Source organism: Rhamphochromis sp. 'chilingali' (assembly GCF_963969265.1).
Source record: "Rhamphochromis sp. 'chilingali' genome assembly, chromosome: 6".
Lineage (NCBI taxonomy): Eukaryota > Metazoa > Chordata > Actinopteri > Cichliformes > Cichlidae > Rhamphochromis > Rhamphochromis sp. 'chilingali'.
This window is the reverse complement of record NC_137933.1, coordinates 28,546,960-28,564,482: the sequence shown is the minus strand read 5'-3', so window position 1 is coordinate 28,564,482 and position 17,523 is coordinate 28,546,960. Positions and strand designations below refer to the sequence as shown.

General features: G+C 40.4%; 1 protein-coding gene across 1 annotated transcript in view; it reads left to right on the top strand.

The window, feature by feature from the left end:
* Positions 1-17,523, top strand: part of ush2a (Usher syndrome 2A (autosomal recessive, mild)) — a 227,024-nt gene that overhangs the window by 165,729 nt on the left and 43,772 nt on the right. The window contains exons 63-66 of the mRNA XM_080885054.1: positions 4,863-5,086; positions 6,285-6,624; positions 11,396-11,593; positions 11,746-11,900. Of these exons, the coding sequence (XP_080741180.1) occupies positions 4,863-5,086; positions 6,285-6,624; positions 11,396-11,593; positions 11,746-11,900 (917 nt within the window). The remainder of the gene's footprint in view (positions 1-4,862; positions 5,087-6,284; positions 6,625-11,395; positions 11,594-11,745; positions 11,901-17,523) is intronic.

Genomic DNA, 17,523 nt, shown 5'->3' with positions numbered 1-17,523 from the left:
CTCTTTCTTTGACTGTGATCAGCACAGAGCTGAAAGAGAACGTTTTCATAGGGCTCTGTGCAGTTCTGTGAAAAACTAAGTTCACCCCACAATTCACTAGCCTGCACTTTCAGCGGTATTAACATGAATTTAACGGTTTCTTTATGACTAAATCAGTGTTTCACATCATTCTGGACGAATTTTGGCCCACCCTTCTTTATGATGGTGCTTCAGTTAATTGACATTTGCAGGCATTTTTTAATGCAGAGATCACTTAAGGTCCCGCCACAGTATTTTGAATCAGGTTCAGGTCTGGACTTGGGCTGCGCCATTGCAAGCACTTGATTCTTTAACCCTTCTAATTTATACTTGGTGCTGTGCTTGGGATCATTGTCCTGTTGAATGACCCATCCAGGTTTTAGGCGTCAGTCAGATGGTCGCAGATTTTACTATAGAATACTTTGGTATACAAAGGAGTTCGACTCAGTGACTGAACGGTGTCTACGTCATACGGCTGAAAAACAAGCCCACCCGATCACCCCTCCATTACCATGTTTGGCAGCTAGTAAGGTGCTTGTGTTGAATTACTGCATTTGTTTTTTGCCACTAATATTTGATTAAGTCTTATTACCCTGCATACAAGTGCAAAATTACCATTGTATTCGCTACCCTTCCATTTCTGTATATAAGCAAGAGAAAGTCTGACCGAAGAAACTGAAATAATAATGTCACAAAGGATTAGGCTGAGTCAAGTATGACTTTAAAAAATATTTGTAGCTTCCTAGTAAAGTCAGAAAAAACGAATTCTGCCTTTAGTGCGACCATCACCTAAAATTCAAGAAATAAAAAATTTCTAAAAGTATTTGTCTTTCTAACTATAAATGTGTTCAAATCAGCCACAAATATAAAACCATTGGAGTGAAGATCACCTATCATCTTGTGGTATTGCAGTTCTCTGCTAAGAAGGTTTTTTTTATTCATGCTATACATCTAAAACCTTCTCATGGCATCATGGGGAACAACCCAACAGCAGTAGCTGCCTCCCCAAAAGGACTGTTCGTTGCATTACGTCACAAAACTGCGAATGCTCACCTCGGACATCCCGGAAACCTTTGTGGTCAAGATTTTGGTTTTCTCAGGTTAAATCTACAAGAAAGATTATTCTACTCTTACTTTCATAATAGAATAAATCTCAAATCAAAGACATATTTTAAAATATTTCAGTGGTTTTCCTATTGTAGTTTCATGTAGCCAGTATGTATCTGTCATGATCTATAATTTTAAGTAGCACACGATTTTTTTTCTCCATGAAACCTGCTTCAGCTTAAGTGTGTGCTGTTGTGCATAAACACAAATATGTGTATGTGTACATTCGCTGTGCACTTTGTGCCAAACCCCTTGTAATATATTCAGGTATTTAAAAGTGTTTGGTTTGTTTAAAGTTGTAGAGGGGTTTTGGTCTCCTAGAGAGCTCGGATAACCCTAATCCACAACACACATTTTTATCAGTAGTTCATTGGCAGGACTAAATATTGACTTATCATTAAGTGGAATGACTGAAACCCTAATAATAATTCACGTTGTCTAAGCACCTTGTGTTGACGCGGCGCTCCCGACGCTATTAACGAATGTATGCAAATCCTGCGTAAATCTGAAGATTAGGGCTGAAGCATTCTGTGATGCAAGAGAGAAAACAAGAGGTGTGTGATAAAATGTTGTCTGCACATACACAGCCATGCAAAAAAAAAAAAAAACACAACCCACACAGCTTATAGAGAGGAAGAGAAAATAGGGGTGTGCGTTTCAAATGTTAACACAAATGAACAGGGATGTCACACATACCCATACACAGATAACGCGTATAGAGACAGGGATTGAATTCCTGCTGAATGCATGATAATACAATAGTGAAGTTTAGCTGCAGAACAGTAAACAAGAGATTCAGACCTATGAACGGTGTGAATACAGAGAGAGTGATAGAGTAATAGTGCAAGGAAAATGGGGTAAGAGGAAGGCAGAGACAGGAGGAAGACATGGAGATGATAAAGAGAAAAGGTAGCAAGTTAAGGAAGTACATGCATGAGGACCAGAGAAATGTGAACATTCAGGGGAAACCAGCAGTTCGTGCAGGAGTTTGCTCACCTGTAGAGAGAAAAAGAAGGTAGATTATTAAAGGTAATATAAGATTAGACAGAATGTGGGGTCAGGAAAAGAAATTCATCAGTGATGATGAAGAAGATGTAAATCCTGAACTTCAGGTCACAACTGATAAACATGGCATTTCTTAGAGTAGGTGAAAGACTTATGTGTTTGAACAGAACCATGTTCGATGACGCAGAGAATGACGGTTCGATTGCTGCAGAGGAGCTATAAGTAAAGCAAATGATTGAAAACTGTGAGATGCAGAGGGCCTGGCGTCCGGATGGAAAGAAGGAGAAGAGGTGAGGATGCTGAGAGGACGACGGATGAGTAGAGAGAAGCTATTTTGGAAAAGTGTTGAGCTGTTTATTTGCGCGTCATTGAAGCTGAAGTAAGGCGCTGGGGGAATTGGCCACCAAGCCCCCGCTCCGCAACAGCTGCCGCTGCTAAGTGAGTTACTAGCCGTCAGACTGCTTTTATGTCACACAATCACATACACATGCGCTTTCCTGTCACATTGTGCCTGTGATGGATGCTTTGAGCATATAATGCACTGCAGCGGCGCAATGGAAAATATGTGCCATTCTGCACTTTTGGCCTTTAAGTGAACTGATTGCTTAAATTAACAGAATTTAATGTGCTGAAAGTGTAAATGCTGATTAGAGTGTTAAATAGTAAGTTATTTATCACTCCACAACAAGCTGCATTCCCATTAAAGAGTGAAGCTGTGTTACAAAGCAATGACTTAGTGTTTAATGTGTGCTGTCAAATAAAATGGGCATCACAGCTGGGGGTAGATAGAGCTACAGATCAGCATGTCATCAACTGTTAGGATACATTTGCTAAATACCTCATAACATATAGATTATTTTCACAATAAACTAAATAACCAGTAAGACTGTGGCTTCTTCCGGTCTATCGCTCTGTAATTCAAAATTAGGCGCTTTTACTTTGGGAGCGCTCTCATTAAACTGTGATTAAAATCGGTCTATTTTTTTTATCATTGCAGTTAGATCTTTTTCGTCAGCCTGGCCATCCTTTGCTCATTTGTATTTCTAATGCTCCTTCACAGCAGGGAGTTACTGACTCAGCATTATAGTGGGACGTTATTATAACCTTTAATTCATTGCAAAGCCAGAGCTTGCCAGTCTAAACTATCGTCTAAAGCTAATCCATCCAAGCAGCCAGGTTGACTGAATGGTTATCAGGGCCACTAGAAAAAAGGCAGAGTGGAAATTCACTCCGGTATCCTCAGCTGCTGTTAGGTTCGTCTCTCCTACATGCTGCTGTCGGGTTTGCCCTCCTCTCCGTGACCTAACATTCATCAGATCCACGAAAGTGTCAGTAATTTTCAATTTGTATGATTTATGTATGCCAAGTCAAAACAAGTTGATTTAGTTGTTATAGTATCAAAAGATGGCGGTTTTGGAGGAACCCCATGAGCTTAGGGGTTAGACAGCAACCAAGATTCTCCACCTCTCCCTCGGACTGTCATCTTTTTATCATTGCTGTCTAACAAAGACCATAGAGAACCCTTATCAGTGCTCATTGGTGTCTTTTCTAAGTAAAACAAAAATTTTGGGCTTCCTAATTATGCTTCAACATTGGAATACAAACATCTTGTTAAGAAATATTAGGAGAGTTTTCAATGTACCATTGGTCTTTAAATATCCCAACTATTCTTTAACAAGCATAAGCTATTTTTATTGGATCATTTCTTGCTCCACTAGGAATTTCTCCCTTGAATCTCCGTGTACTGCCAAAGTTTTAATTTGTCTGTCATCGAAACCAACTCACGTTATTTCAGTTTGAAATGTGAAGTGCCGGAGATTGTGAAGAAACATACTTGAAATTTGATATTCAGCTGCAAAACATTTACAGGTAAATGGAGTGATAGCATGCATTTTAAATGTCACCTTGCTGCTGAAGGTGAAGTGGTGGCAGACAGACATCACCTATCACTGTCAGAAATGGCAGCTCTCAGAAAAACGCACTTCCTTTCCCGTTGCAGTCTTTAGACAGCATAGCCTGAATATTACTGCTCAGAGAGGAGAAAAAGTATGCAGGGGAGGAGGGGATGGAGGAAAGAGGAAGAGGATACGTGGATAAGAGTTGATAAGAAGAGAGGCACAATAATATTCAGAGCAGCCTAAATACTCTTTCTGTTCATATCGGAAAACATAGATTAAGGAGTGAAGGAAAGGGGAGTTTAGAAAAGGAGGAAGGACGAGGACTGAGGCAGTAAGAAAGGTTACAGAGGGAAGAGGATGACAGAAAAGATGAAAAAACTAAGAAGCCCGAATAGTATTACAGAATATCCTTTTTAGTGTAGAGTGATAGATGACCAGGAAAAGAAAATGTGTTTTATGTTATAGAAAAACAGAAAAGCTGATTTTAGACATCAGACATCACAGCAAAGCTGTTATATAGAAAGATAAAGAGAAATATCCAATAAATCACAGAGACGATGCCAGGAGGCCAGCTGAATCCTGGGAGTGTGGGAAGACCTTTGATGGATTTGTATGTTTCTTAAACAGCTGTTCAGACTTAAGAAATGTGGGAATGTCGTTTTATTAAAAAAAAAAAAATTAATAATTATCACACCATATATATTTTCAGTACCTAAATTTGCACAGCACACTGTAGTGTGAAGTGGATCCAAGATAAATCATTTCCTGGTATGTTAAGATCAGAATGAAAGTGGAACAAAATAATGGCATGATGCATATTCTCTCTTGCTTCAGGTTTCATCTGCTGTGGTCACGAGTATGTAAGCTCTTCAACAACTCTTTGCTGTGTGGGCAATGAGGGATATCCCACAATGCACCCTGCTGGCAATGCCACAGTGACACTCCGCTGCTGTGGTTCAAAGGTCATACATCAGGATCAGGAATGCTGCAGTGGGATTGGCTTTGACCCCCGACGACATGTGTGTGCAGACAGACCCACGCCTGGTCTGGTAATAGAGGTGTGTGATTACGTGAGACAATGTGTTTTTAGTGTGTGTTTTCTTGTTTTCCACGTCATTAACCTTAGACGGGGAAATCTGAAGCACACTGATCATTCAGTCAACCAGTATTTGGCAGCTGTGACCATTTCTTTCTACATCTGTATTACAGATAGCAAAATAAAGGAAAAACCTGATCTGGTTGAATGGTTTAAGTTCACTTTCCCCTTAGAAGGAAGAGTGTAAAACAGGTTCTGAGTGATCACCTTTATTAAAGATGAAGCATTTATATGTCGATCTTTAGCCACAGGTAATCACTGAATGATTGGATAAGTATGAAATAGTTGACAATCACATGCTGACACAAGATGTCAGTTCTTTTAAAAACCGCTGCAGTTCGATTGTCAAGTATTTAAGGTGTGATATTGCGAGCTAGAAAAAATGGCAGGTGGACTTCTGTAGGTTGCCTCCTTTTAAGCTCTTAAGACTACCATGACCTTGTTGACTGAGAACTGAAAGGTTTCAGGTGTTTAGCATCTTCAAGTAGTGTTTCTTCTGAAAGTTTATTAGTGGACGAGAAATTGTAGGATCACATGTAGAAAATAATGTCATAAATAAACAAAAACGTTAAATATTGATCTTATATTATCTGAAAATTGTAGGTGTCACATTTACAAACTGACCTACCCAAAAATAGAAATGGAAATGGAGAGGATAAGACTGCTACACATTAGATGCCCCAATTAAGCATTTGCTAAAAGCCTTGCAGATTGGCTGAAATTACATGAAGGAGCTGATCATCTCCAGCAGCCCAGTGGACATTAGACAGAATTTCTGGGGTTTTTTGTCTATCAAACTTGCTCTCATTGTCGCATCAGGAGTTGGGGACTGGCCCATCCTCCATTTATCAACTGAGGTCCTGTGGCGTTTGTGTGTTCCTAAGCCAGCATGAGATGGCACATGCATGCACACATACACACACGCAAGCAGTGACAAAGGGTAGGAACTCTCATTAGCTCTAATGATGTCATTAAGAGCCATGTATGCAACACAGACACACACACGCTGTATATAGTGATTTTCTCCTTCAGAATATAACAGCAAATAAGAGGATCGTAAGCTTTCATGAGGTACGTTTCTGTTCTAGTTCACTTAAACAAAGTTTTCTTTTCTCTTCTCCTTCATTCATTCTGTCTGTCTCTCCTTTTTCTCTGTGCAGCACCAGTGTTTGCAGGGCGCTGTGTGTCCTGTGGCTGCAGCATCTACAGCTTACTGCGGCTCCTGTGGCCTTGATCCATCTATGACTGCGTGCACATGGGTCCTGTCTGCGCACACACACCCTGAGACACAATCCACAACATACTCATCGTTCATCAGCATCACGCAGGAAGCTCTCACTGCGGACCTGTCTGCACATACAAACAGAAGTAATGACAGTTACAAAATGTTTGACTCACGCAGTCACGCACACACTGACAACAAGCAGCTGAAGGGAAGCATGTGCCCATCGCATGAGGAGGTAGTGTACAGTGGAGATGCCACCGTATATACATTTACAGGTAACTGATGAGCATGTATGTATGTGTCTTTTTATTAGCAATTTAAAAGTTCCTGGGTATGTGCCAGGTTAGTGTCTAGAGCAAGGGTGTTAAACATACAGCCCGGGGATCAGACTAGGCCTGGCGAAGACTCCAATCTGGCCCACTAACCAGTTTTAGTTAATGCAACAACATAAATTTAGGAATTGTTTTGATTGTATTTTTATGTTTTTATAGCTTTTCCTCTTGAAAAATTATTGTTTCATAATTACAGGACTACCAATTTTGTGATGACAAATTTGTTTCATTTTGCTTCTTCTTTAGAGTCCCTGGTCCAGAGTATCTAATGTCTGTTTTACAGAGGGTTTTTTTTGTTAACTGTTGAAGTTTTACCAGCTTTTGGTTTTCTTGTCACATCCTGATTATCACTTAGAGTCCCCCGAGAGCAGCAGTGCCCAGCCTTCTACCTTTCTACCTTTAAAACCCACCTTCCAGCCAAATGGCTGGTAGGCTTTTAGCTAGGCTTTAGCTTCAGCCAAGTGGAAGCTAAATTGTCTAGTCATTCATATGTAAATTAGGTTGTTATCTGGGAATTCTGGAGGGGAGTGGGGGTGTGTGAATGAGGGGGTGGGGGAGCTGCTAAAAGCTGTGAACTTCCTTTTGTGTTCGTCTTGATGCATTCTCAATCATCCAGGGAAATAAATCTCCAAAAGTCACCAACTTGGAGTGCTTCAGTTTGCCATCTTAGGGAGAAATCAACACACATGGGTGTATTTCCTTTGTTGCTGAGATTTATTGATAAAAACAGTACAAAAAACCAACCATTTGTACACATATTTACAAATAATAATAAAAAGTGAGTGAGTACATTTCAACATTTTCAGCAATCACTCACAATCCTGGCACTGCCATGGTATCTGTAGTCTGCATTTACCACATGTGTATCTGTAGCAGTGAACACATCGCACAGTGGCATGATTGTTCTTGCATTTGTGTTTGACCTGACACATGGCTCTTTTTCCAGGGCTAGGTGTGGAGGGTTGTGTCCAAAGCAACTGTTCTTTTCTTGCCTTCTTCCCAGCTACATGAGAGTGAGCCAACTCTCATCTGGTCCATCACATCTACGCCACACTTTGTTTTGTTGTAAAGGGTGACAGTGTTTGGCTTCCTTTTGGTAGTGTTGGGAATCTGGGAATAAGGCAAGAAAAGAACAGTTGCTTTGGACACAACCCTCCACACCTAGCCCTGGAAAAAGAGCCATGTGTCAGGTCAAACACAAATGCAAGAACAATCATGCCACTGTGCGATGTGTTCACTGCTACAGATACACATGTGGTAAATGCAGACTACAGATACCATGGCAGTGCCAGGATTGTGAGTGATTGCTGAAAATGTTGAAATGTACTCACTCACTTTTTATTATTATTTGTAAATATGTGTACAAATGGTTGGTTTTTTGTACTGTTTTTATCAATAAATCTCAGCAACAAAGGAAATACACCCATGTGTGTTGATTTCTCCCTAAGATGGCAAACTGAAGCACTCCAAGTTGGTGACTTTTGGAGATTTATTTCCCTGGATGATTGAGAATGCATCAAGACGAACACAAAAGGAAGTTCACAGCTTTTAGCAGCTCCCCCACCCCCTCATTCACACACCCCCACTCCCCTCCAGAATTCTCAGGTAACAACCTAATTTACATATGAATGACTAGACAATTTAGCTTCCACTTGGCTGAAGCTAAAGCCTAGCTAAACACCTACCAGCCATTTGGCTGGAAGGCGGGTTTTAAAGGTAGAAAAGCCAAATGGCTGCTCTCGGGGGCTCTAAGTTTATGCGTCTGATTATACCTTAAACATGTATGTAGTTTTTTATTTGTAGCTAAAGTTATAGCTCCATGTGAGTCAGTAAGCAATCTGAACAGCCAGGAAGATTATACCTACTTTTTTTAAGACAAATCTGTAGATGGCCAAGTACCAAGTCAAGTTGCATAAGTTAACTCATTCACTGCCAGCCATTGGCAGTGAATGAGTTAAACCCATTGACTCATTCACTGCAATTGACGGCTATAGACGTCAATGGCAGTGAATGAGTTAAAAGACACAATCAGTTTTGCCACTTGATGAAATTTGATTGTGGTCCAAATATAAGATGACAAATGAATGCATAAAGTCAGCCACATCGCCCTCTAGTTCCCTAGAAATTTAAGTTAACTAGTCTTTAGTATCAGTACTTTTCTATAGGCTTAATGTGTTTTAGTTATAAACATCAAGTATTTGCAGCCCTGCATTGAAATTATTACTTTTCTTCCACTTCAGTTCTCTAAGTCACAATGAAGAATAAGTAAAACGTTACAGCCATCTGTAAAACATGGCGTTCACAGAAACTGCAAGCCTGCAGAAGCCAGTTCTGCATTTACTCTAAATGTGTCAGCCGCTACAATCAAAGGGCTTTACAGACAGATGCCCTTCTGCACACACTCCCTCTGTCACACACACGCACCAAGACAGCTGCTGCAGTGCACGCTAATAGCTCTAACATGGTAACTCTGTCTGCGCTGTACACTTGCGTGTTATTAAAACTTAGAGATGGGCGTTTAAATGCCATTTTCACATTCTCTACTATTTATCAGCCCAAAGGGAGCAGGAACGTGTTTGTGTTTGTGGGCGTGTGTGTCGTGATTTTCAGTCTGTCCACACATTATTTATCTGGGTAGTTACGTCTGTTAAATCAAGACTAATTGTGGTTGTGGATATGTGTGTGTGTGGGTGGTTGTGTCCTCATAAATGATATGTGTTTTTGCATCCAGTTAGTTACTATTTTAGTGTGGCTCTGGAGTGTAGCTCTGCGTATGTGTTTTCATTACTTTGTCTGTGTATGTGTGCATGTGGCATGGGGTGGTTAGGATAAGAGTTTCTAGGCGATGCTGTGACACCATCTGGGCAGAGGCACATAAAGCTGTCGCCACCCACCATACACCAGATGTTTCTCAAGCACACACACGCATGCGCAGAGTATCATGCTATACTTCTCTGGGAGAAAAAAAGAAAGAAGTTAGATCACGCCCAGATAGCTCCACATGTGAAGTGGGTGACATAAGTGTAAGCTGTATTATCCACAAGAGCTTTGTATTAACTTAGCTTTTCAATATCTTACAATCAAACACAGAAAAACAGATTGTATTATATTTCTAGGCAAACCTCACTGCTGTTTTTTTCATCTGTACATTTTTTTCTATTTTAATTATTCCAGAAGTACAGACAAGAATCCCAGACTGGTAGTTTACAAGAGACCATTTACACTCCTAAAAGTAATGCACAAATGTGTGCAAGTACAACTATATGTATAAATACTACTGTGCCTGTACCTTTGCAATAGGGTTGTAATAACCTGTCTGTCATAGTGCTTCGTGGCCTGACATTCACACTGGTGATAGTGCTTATATATAGCCAGGGAGCTGCTCCTGACTGTTGTTTGCACTTACGCACCGAACGACAGTTGAGTTTGCTTGGAGTCCGTGGTTGGGGTGCTCGAGAGTGCTCCATCGCTTGGAGTGAAGTGGAGATCTGGGGCACTGCCTCTGGATTGGCAGACTATGGTGGTGATTATCTTTAAGAAGGTTGACCGCAGGGTGTGGATCACATTTTTCAGCCTGACCGGGATTTGTCCATTAGTTGAACCTTGGATTCTAGAGGAACAATGCACTTTTTGTACTGGTCATGGACCAATTAACCAGCTCTTTAGCCTTTCAGGAATATTAGAACTTGCTTAGGAGCTTCCCCATCCAGTCTACACATGTTTTGTGGACTTGGAGAAGGCATTCAACCGCATCCCTCAGGGTTGCCTGTGGGAAGGAGTGCTGCAGGAGTATGGGGTGTCTGGCCCATTGTTAACAGCCATTCAATCCCTGTACAATTAAAATGAAAGTTTAGTCCGCATTGATGCCACTAAGTCAGACCCATTTCTAGTGGGAGTTGGACTCTGCCAGGCCTGCTCTTTGTCACCGATTCTCTTCATAATCATCATGGACAGAATTTCTACGTGTAATCATCTGCTGTAAAGCTTCTGACCTCAAAATCTCATCTCTGAAAATTAGCACCTCCAAGTCTGAGGTCCTCAGACAGGAAAGGGTGGAGTGCCCACTCTGGTTCAGGGATGATCTGCTGCCCCAAATAGAATAATTTCTAATCGTCTTTTTCACAAGAGAGGAAAGAGGGGCGAAAGAGATTGACAGACAGATGTGGGGTGTGGCTGGAGCAGTTATTTGGACATGAGAGCTGAACATGAAAGCAAAGGTGTCAGTCTACATTCCTACCTTCAACTGTGGTCACAAGCTTTGGGTAATAACTGAAAGAACAAAATAGTAGAAACAAGCAGAAGAGTGGCCGGCCTCTTCCTTAGAGATAGGGTGATGAGTGCAGTCCTTCGAGAGAGGCTACTTCTCCACATCGAAAGGAGCCAGTTGAGGTGGTTCGGCCATCTAACTATAATGCCTCCTTTACATGTCCTTCCTTGGTTGGCCTAGGAATGCCTCGGTGTCCCCCAGACAAGCTTCAGGAGGTGGCCGAGGAGAGGGAGCTCTTGGTTTCTGTGCTTAGGCTGCTGCCCGCACGACCATGGGGTGGAGAAGCATTCACTTTTTATTTTATAATAGAGATGCACTTTGAGACTTTTAAGTAAAATGGAGAGGTGAGGGGTTTATATGGAATTAATAAACTTTTAATAATGCATTTTTGTCTTTCCCTTGCCCCCTTACTGTCCTCCCGTTTTTTTGACACTTACTGGGAAATAGACAATGACCTGGAGCCTTTTACCACCTATGAGTACAGAGTGAGAGGCTGGAACAGCTTTGGTCGAGGCTCCAGCAATGTTACAACAGTGACAACTACTGAGGACAAACCATGGGGAGTGGCAACACCCCGCTGGAGCCGCCTAGGTGAAAGAGATGATATTATCCAGTTGCAATGGCAAGCACCTGCCCGGAGTAATGGTTTGTATATGTGCATGGATATTACTACTTTAGGTTAGATCCAGTGATTAAAAGTCTTTCTCTGTGTTTGGAGTTCAGCTTGAGTAATTAAATTAATGCAGAGGCAGAAAAATCTAACAGTGGTTACCCAATTATCTTTAAAACTTCACCAGGGGAGATTACCCACTATGCTATACTGCGTGATGGACAAGAGCGTTACCGTGGGGATGAAAACAGCTTTACTGACGTTGGTGGGATCAGGCCTTTCCAGGAATACAGTTACCAGCTGAGGGTCTGTAACCGGGCTGGTTGCACTGATAGTACACAGGTAAGAATTTGTGTGGTTTGATGTCTTGTGATGGTTTAGAGTCGCTACATTTCAACATCACATGTTTCATCATAGCAAAATAAATATAATTTTGAGCCAAAAAAAGGAATGTGCCTTTGATTTAACAGGAAATACTCTCTATTCTGTTGTCTGTTCCAACTCAGTGCTATTTTTCTCTTCTACCAACTTTTCATGTAAAATTTTCTTACTTTCACACAGCAGCACACATACACACACTTTCTAAAACCATACTCTATTGTAGCACCCCATTTCAAAATGACATTATTCCACTGTATGATTATCTAATGGCTACTCTAAAAATGGCCTTAGCTTCACTGAACTAAGTACCACTTTACACTGTAGTTAAGTTCACTTCTTTAATTTTGCTTGAACACTTAAAGGTTTGTAAAAAATGATGAAAGTTAATTTTAGAGAGAGCATTACTTCTTGAGAGAAAGTAGAAATGTAAATGAATGTTGTCAATGTCTGATCACGAACCTGTCTGAATACAAATATGCATTTTTGTATTTTCTCTTAAGAAAATTGTGTATTTACATTTAAACCCTTAACTTCACTTAGGGTTAATTTTTAAAAACTAGCTAAAAGCAATGGCCTGCAGTTGACTACTCTTCTGACTTGATGTTTGACCAGTGAATATCTTTTTACCGTCTCATTAAACCCACGTCAGATGCTGATTTGCAATCATTGTTTACATCATGAAGGTGGTGCAGTCCACAGTTGTTCTGCCAAGCGATATTTTACTAGCCCTGTCTGACCTTTGTTGTTATGAAATTATATTGTATGATGTTTCTACACTGCTTGAACTCTGTTCTGTTCTGCTGCAGGAACAAGCTGTTATTTAGCCATGTTTCCACTCTCCCCCTGAATGCAAGGCTCTGGATTTGCTGAGCCTACCTGATGGTTCTGATAGTACCCATAATACCTTCACACAACTCCCCCTCCCTGCTATCTCGCTGGCTGTGAGCTGATATCACCACAACAATTAATTTCTCTGGCTTAGTGACGATGAAAGCTCATATTAAAAAATGTCTTTCTGGGGTTTTTAAAGTTAATTTAGCATCTCATTATTGTGACAAGCACATCCTTACATAAAGAGAAATCCTATGGCTGTGCTGCTGCAGGCGTGGATTGAGCGGAGCGGCTAAGATCAAGGAAAAATTGGCTAAATTGTTTGTGAGGGATTGATGGCATATCAATCCCTATTTGTGATATACTGATTTATTTAAGTACATCATAAATTAATTTCTTTGAAAAATAAGACTGGAAAAGGACAAGAGGAATGGTAAATGGTAACAGAGAGATACATGGGATACATAACGTATGGTTATATATGGCAATTATGTTACTGTTGCAAGCATTTCCTGCTGTCTGTAAACAGACTAAAACACATTGTAGTTTGTTAATACTAATGCAACACCATTCACCTCCTACTAAGGACTGATGTTTTTTAATTCACTGGTTCATTTGTTGGCTCTTGTATCCTTACAGAACTTAACAAATAATAGTTGGCATATTGATAATTAGTCTGCTAACTGTAAATAGCCAGTAAAGATTTATGGTAATTAAAATTTTTAAAGCCAGAGCAGTTCCTGTCAAACCCTATCAAACAGTGGCTACACAACACAAGACTGCAGACTTTGACTGTGAACCATTAGATTTGTCCTTTTTGTCCTACTGACAAAAATAAACATATTACATAAATATACAATTTCAGTTTCTGCCTGGTGTCTCGTTTGCACTTTTGCAAGCATGCTTTCAGTTCTCTTTGTCTTTCTGTTTGTCAGCACGATTAAACTTGGTGGCAAGGTTGAGCTGAGACAGAAGAAGTCCAGATCTTAAAGAGAAAGACTTTTTAATTGTAGGTTTAGTTCTGGGCCATGAAATAGGACATTGGCCTTGGAGGATGATGATAATGCTAAACTGCCACCATGCATCTTACAGTGATGTGATTTAGTTTTTTCTTCTTTTCTATATTTATCTTACTTACATGGGTGGAGAAGGTTAGGATAGCTAGGATAAATAAAATAATCATTTAAAAAAGTGCATTTTGTATTTACTAGGGTTATCTTTTTCTAATAAAAATTTTTAAAAAAGAAAATAAAATTAGGAATGCTGAAACACTATTTATAGTACTTTTCCTGTCTGTGAGTTATGTAGGCTTAAATCACAAATAATAAATTATTGTTTTAAAACAAAATTTTTATACCAGTAAAATCTAAATGTCTGCATGATATTGGATTGTTCTCCTGTAAAAGTATAAAAAAGTAAACCACAAAAATTAAACAAAATAAGTAACTTTAGCGTCACACTGAAGATGTGAGTTGTTTTACATGTAGTTAAATGTAGAAAACCTTTACAGATTAATCACTTTTGCTTTCATGCTTCCTTTCCGTAACCACTAAGATAATTAATTCTCACAGTTTACACCTAAGAGCTCAAATTCTTACTGGGGACTGTAGTGCAAATCTGTAGACAGTATCAGTGATGTATAAAATGTACCTTATGTTAGCACTGCTTTAGCTTCGGAGCCAGTTTAAATCTTAACAAGCAAAAGGTCGCTGGTTTGGTTTCAGTTGAAAACACTTGAAACTCTGCCAGTTCAAAAACCTTCATAGCGACCTGCTGTAGCGACCCCTAACAAGAAGTTTTATAAATTCCTTTTATAAAACTTTTTAAACTCATTGGATCATCCTGCATGAAAGCTACTAAGAACCCTTTATACATACAAGTACCATCAGACTACAAGCCCAGTCTTCCATGCTCTCTTTGTCTAACTCTCTTCCTCACACACACACATACATATGTTCACACAAACAAGCGCGCACACACTCGCGGCAGAGGGTAGGAAGGGAGTGAGTTGGATTAGTTTGTACACCAGTGAAAATTGGCCAAACAGTCCCAATTATGGGATAACTTGAGCTAACCTAATATACCACTGCAATTACCTGGCATCAGCCTCCTCACATACACACAAACACACACAGGCACAGACAAAGAAACACAGGCACTCAGGAACGCACACCTGCTGTGACAACAGAAGGTCCTGATCTAATATGGTTGGTCACTTAGAAAGGGAGGAAGAGCGATTGGTCCCTCTCTGTCTTCAAATCCTTTTGTCCTGTTCTTGCTGCTATTTGTCTCCTGTCATTTCCTTGATCTTAACATTGTAGTCCTCAGTTTCTCCCAGCTGTTGTCTCTGCTTTCTTATCCTTACTCTTTCTCACCATCTCATTTTCCTGAGGCTCACAAGTTTCTACTTTTTAATATGAAAAAAGATGGGATGAATGACAAATATTCTTTTCATTTAGCCAAGTAGGTTTATTGCATAATCTGTAATCTCTGCTTCTTTGTATACCCTACACTGTTGATCAGTCATGTTGGGACATATTTTGACTGTATGTGAAGAATTAAACCATTAGTTATTAGCTGATAATTTAGCTTCTTGTTGGCTTTTTGATGTAATTTTATGTATTTGAATTTGTAAAGAGTGACACAAAAACTAACTTCTGAAACCAGATATCATTTATCCACTATCTGGATATTCGTTTCAAATGGGAACGCCCCCTAATGCTAAGTCAAAAGACAAGCCAGTTGTTTGATCTATCACTCCTTTCAGTGAACTATAAAAAATACAAATCAGTGATTATAAGCCAGATGTAATTAATAAGAAAAACTAGCATCACGGGTCACTTAGCTGCTTCCTGAAGGGATCCCACATTATCCATCTGTCTCATCAAGTCTGAGTGCTAATTTTTGTTTGCCAGTAAAGATATGTGACATTCACGGATTAAGTTTTCATTTTTTTTACATTCAAGGAAAATATTGGCAAACACTTGACTGAAGCACACTCTGACTGATACTACACCTCCCCTGCATCCTCCTTCTTCTCTGCTTACTTTGCTGTTTTGTTCTGCCTCTGTCTGTTTACATGTGTACACCTGCATGCACCTGTGTGTGTTTATCTGTGTGCACGCACTTGTGTGTCTCTTTAGTTGTAGTTGCTGTGCTCTAATTGCATAGCACTGTGTGGGACAGGTGGTGGAAGTGCTAGTGACAGTCTATTAAGGCAGGATATCCCTGTTGCCATTAGCAGCAGATTGCCCTGTGATTCTGTGGTCTCCGCATTCACTCAGCGTTCACATGAGCTCACAGATACTACACTACGAATGTACAATACAATGGTCACTCTTATTACTGTACTAAGAAGCAGTAATTTTTTAACTTGGCCTATTAACAGATTGTTTAGTGATTTGTTTTAGTATGGTAGCAGTGATCAGTAGTAAGACATTTTGCACATCCTTTATAATTATTGCATTTCCTACACATTGCATTGCTTGAACAGCTTCCAGTCGGATCCTCTGTCCTACTGGAACGCTAAAGGAAATGATTGGGGGAGTAAAGGCTCAGGATGGAAGCAATACTCTGGTGCTGCTGTAGTTCACTTAGTCAAGCAGGCAGCCCATATGCTGAAAGGCTGCAGGAGTCTGGGTTTGATTCTGCCCTGGGTCTGCCCCTCGTTTCCTCCCTACTTTTGTGTTTGCTCTCTGCTGTCTGTCCTCTCGAATAAAATCCAAGATCCAAAAAGAATTTGAGTTATATTCTAAAGGGAGATTTCTCTGGAAACAAGTTCATGTTCAAGTACAGTGGGGCAAAAAAGTATTTAGTCAGCCACCGATTGTGCAAGTTCCCCCACCTAAAATGATGACAGAGGTCAGTAATTTGCACCAGAGGTACACTTCAACTGTGAGAGACAGAATGTGAAAAAAAAATCCATGAATTCACATGGTAGGATTTGTAAAGAATTTATTCGTAAATCAGGGTGGAAAATAAGTATTTGGTCAATAACAAAAATACAACTCAATACTTTGTAACATAACCTTTGTTGGCAATAACAGAGGTCAAACGTTTACTATAGGTCTTTACCAGGTTTGCACACACAGTAGCTGGTATTTTGGCCCATTCCTCCATGCAGATCTTCTCGAGAGCAGGGATGTTTTGGGGCTGTCGCCGAGCAACACGGACTTTCAACTCCCGCCACAGATTTTCTATGGGGTTGAGGTCTGGAGACTGGCTAGGCCACTCCAGGACTTTCAAATGCTTCTTACGGAGCCACTCCTTTGTTGCCCGGGCGGTGTGTTTTGGATCATTGTCATGTTGGAAGACCCAGCCTCGTTTCATCTTCAAAGTTCTCACTGATGGAAGGAGGTTTTGGCTCAAAATCTCACGACACATGGCCCCATTCATTCTGTCCTTAACACGGATCAGTCGTCCTGTCCCCTTGGCAGAAAAACAGCCCCATAGCATGATGTTTCCACCCCCATGCTTCACAGTAGGTATGGTGTTCTTGGGATGCAACTCAGTATTCTTCTTCCTCCAAACACGACGAGTTGAGTTTATACCAAAAAGTTCTACTTTGGTTTCATCTGACCACATGACATTCTCCCAATCCTCTGCTGTATCATCCATGTGCTCTCTGGCAAACTTCAGACGGGCCTGGACATGCACTGGCTTCAGCAGCGCAACACGTCTGGCACTGCGGGATTTGATTCCCTGCCGTTGTAGTGTGTTACTGATGGTGACCTTTGTTACTTTGGTCCCAGCT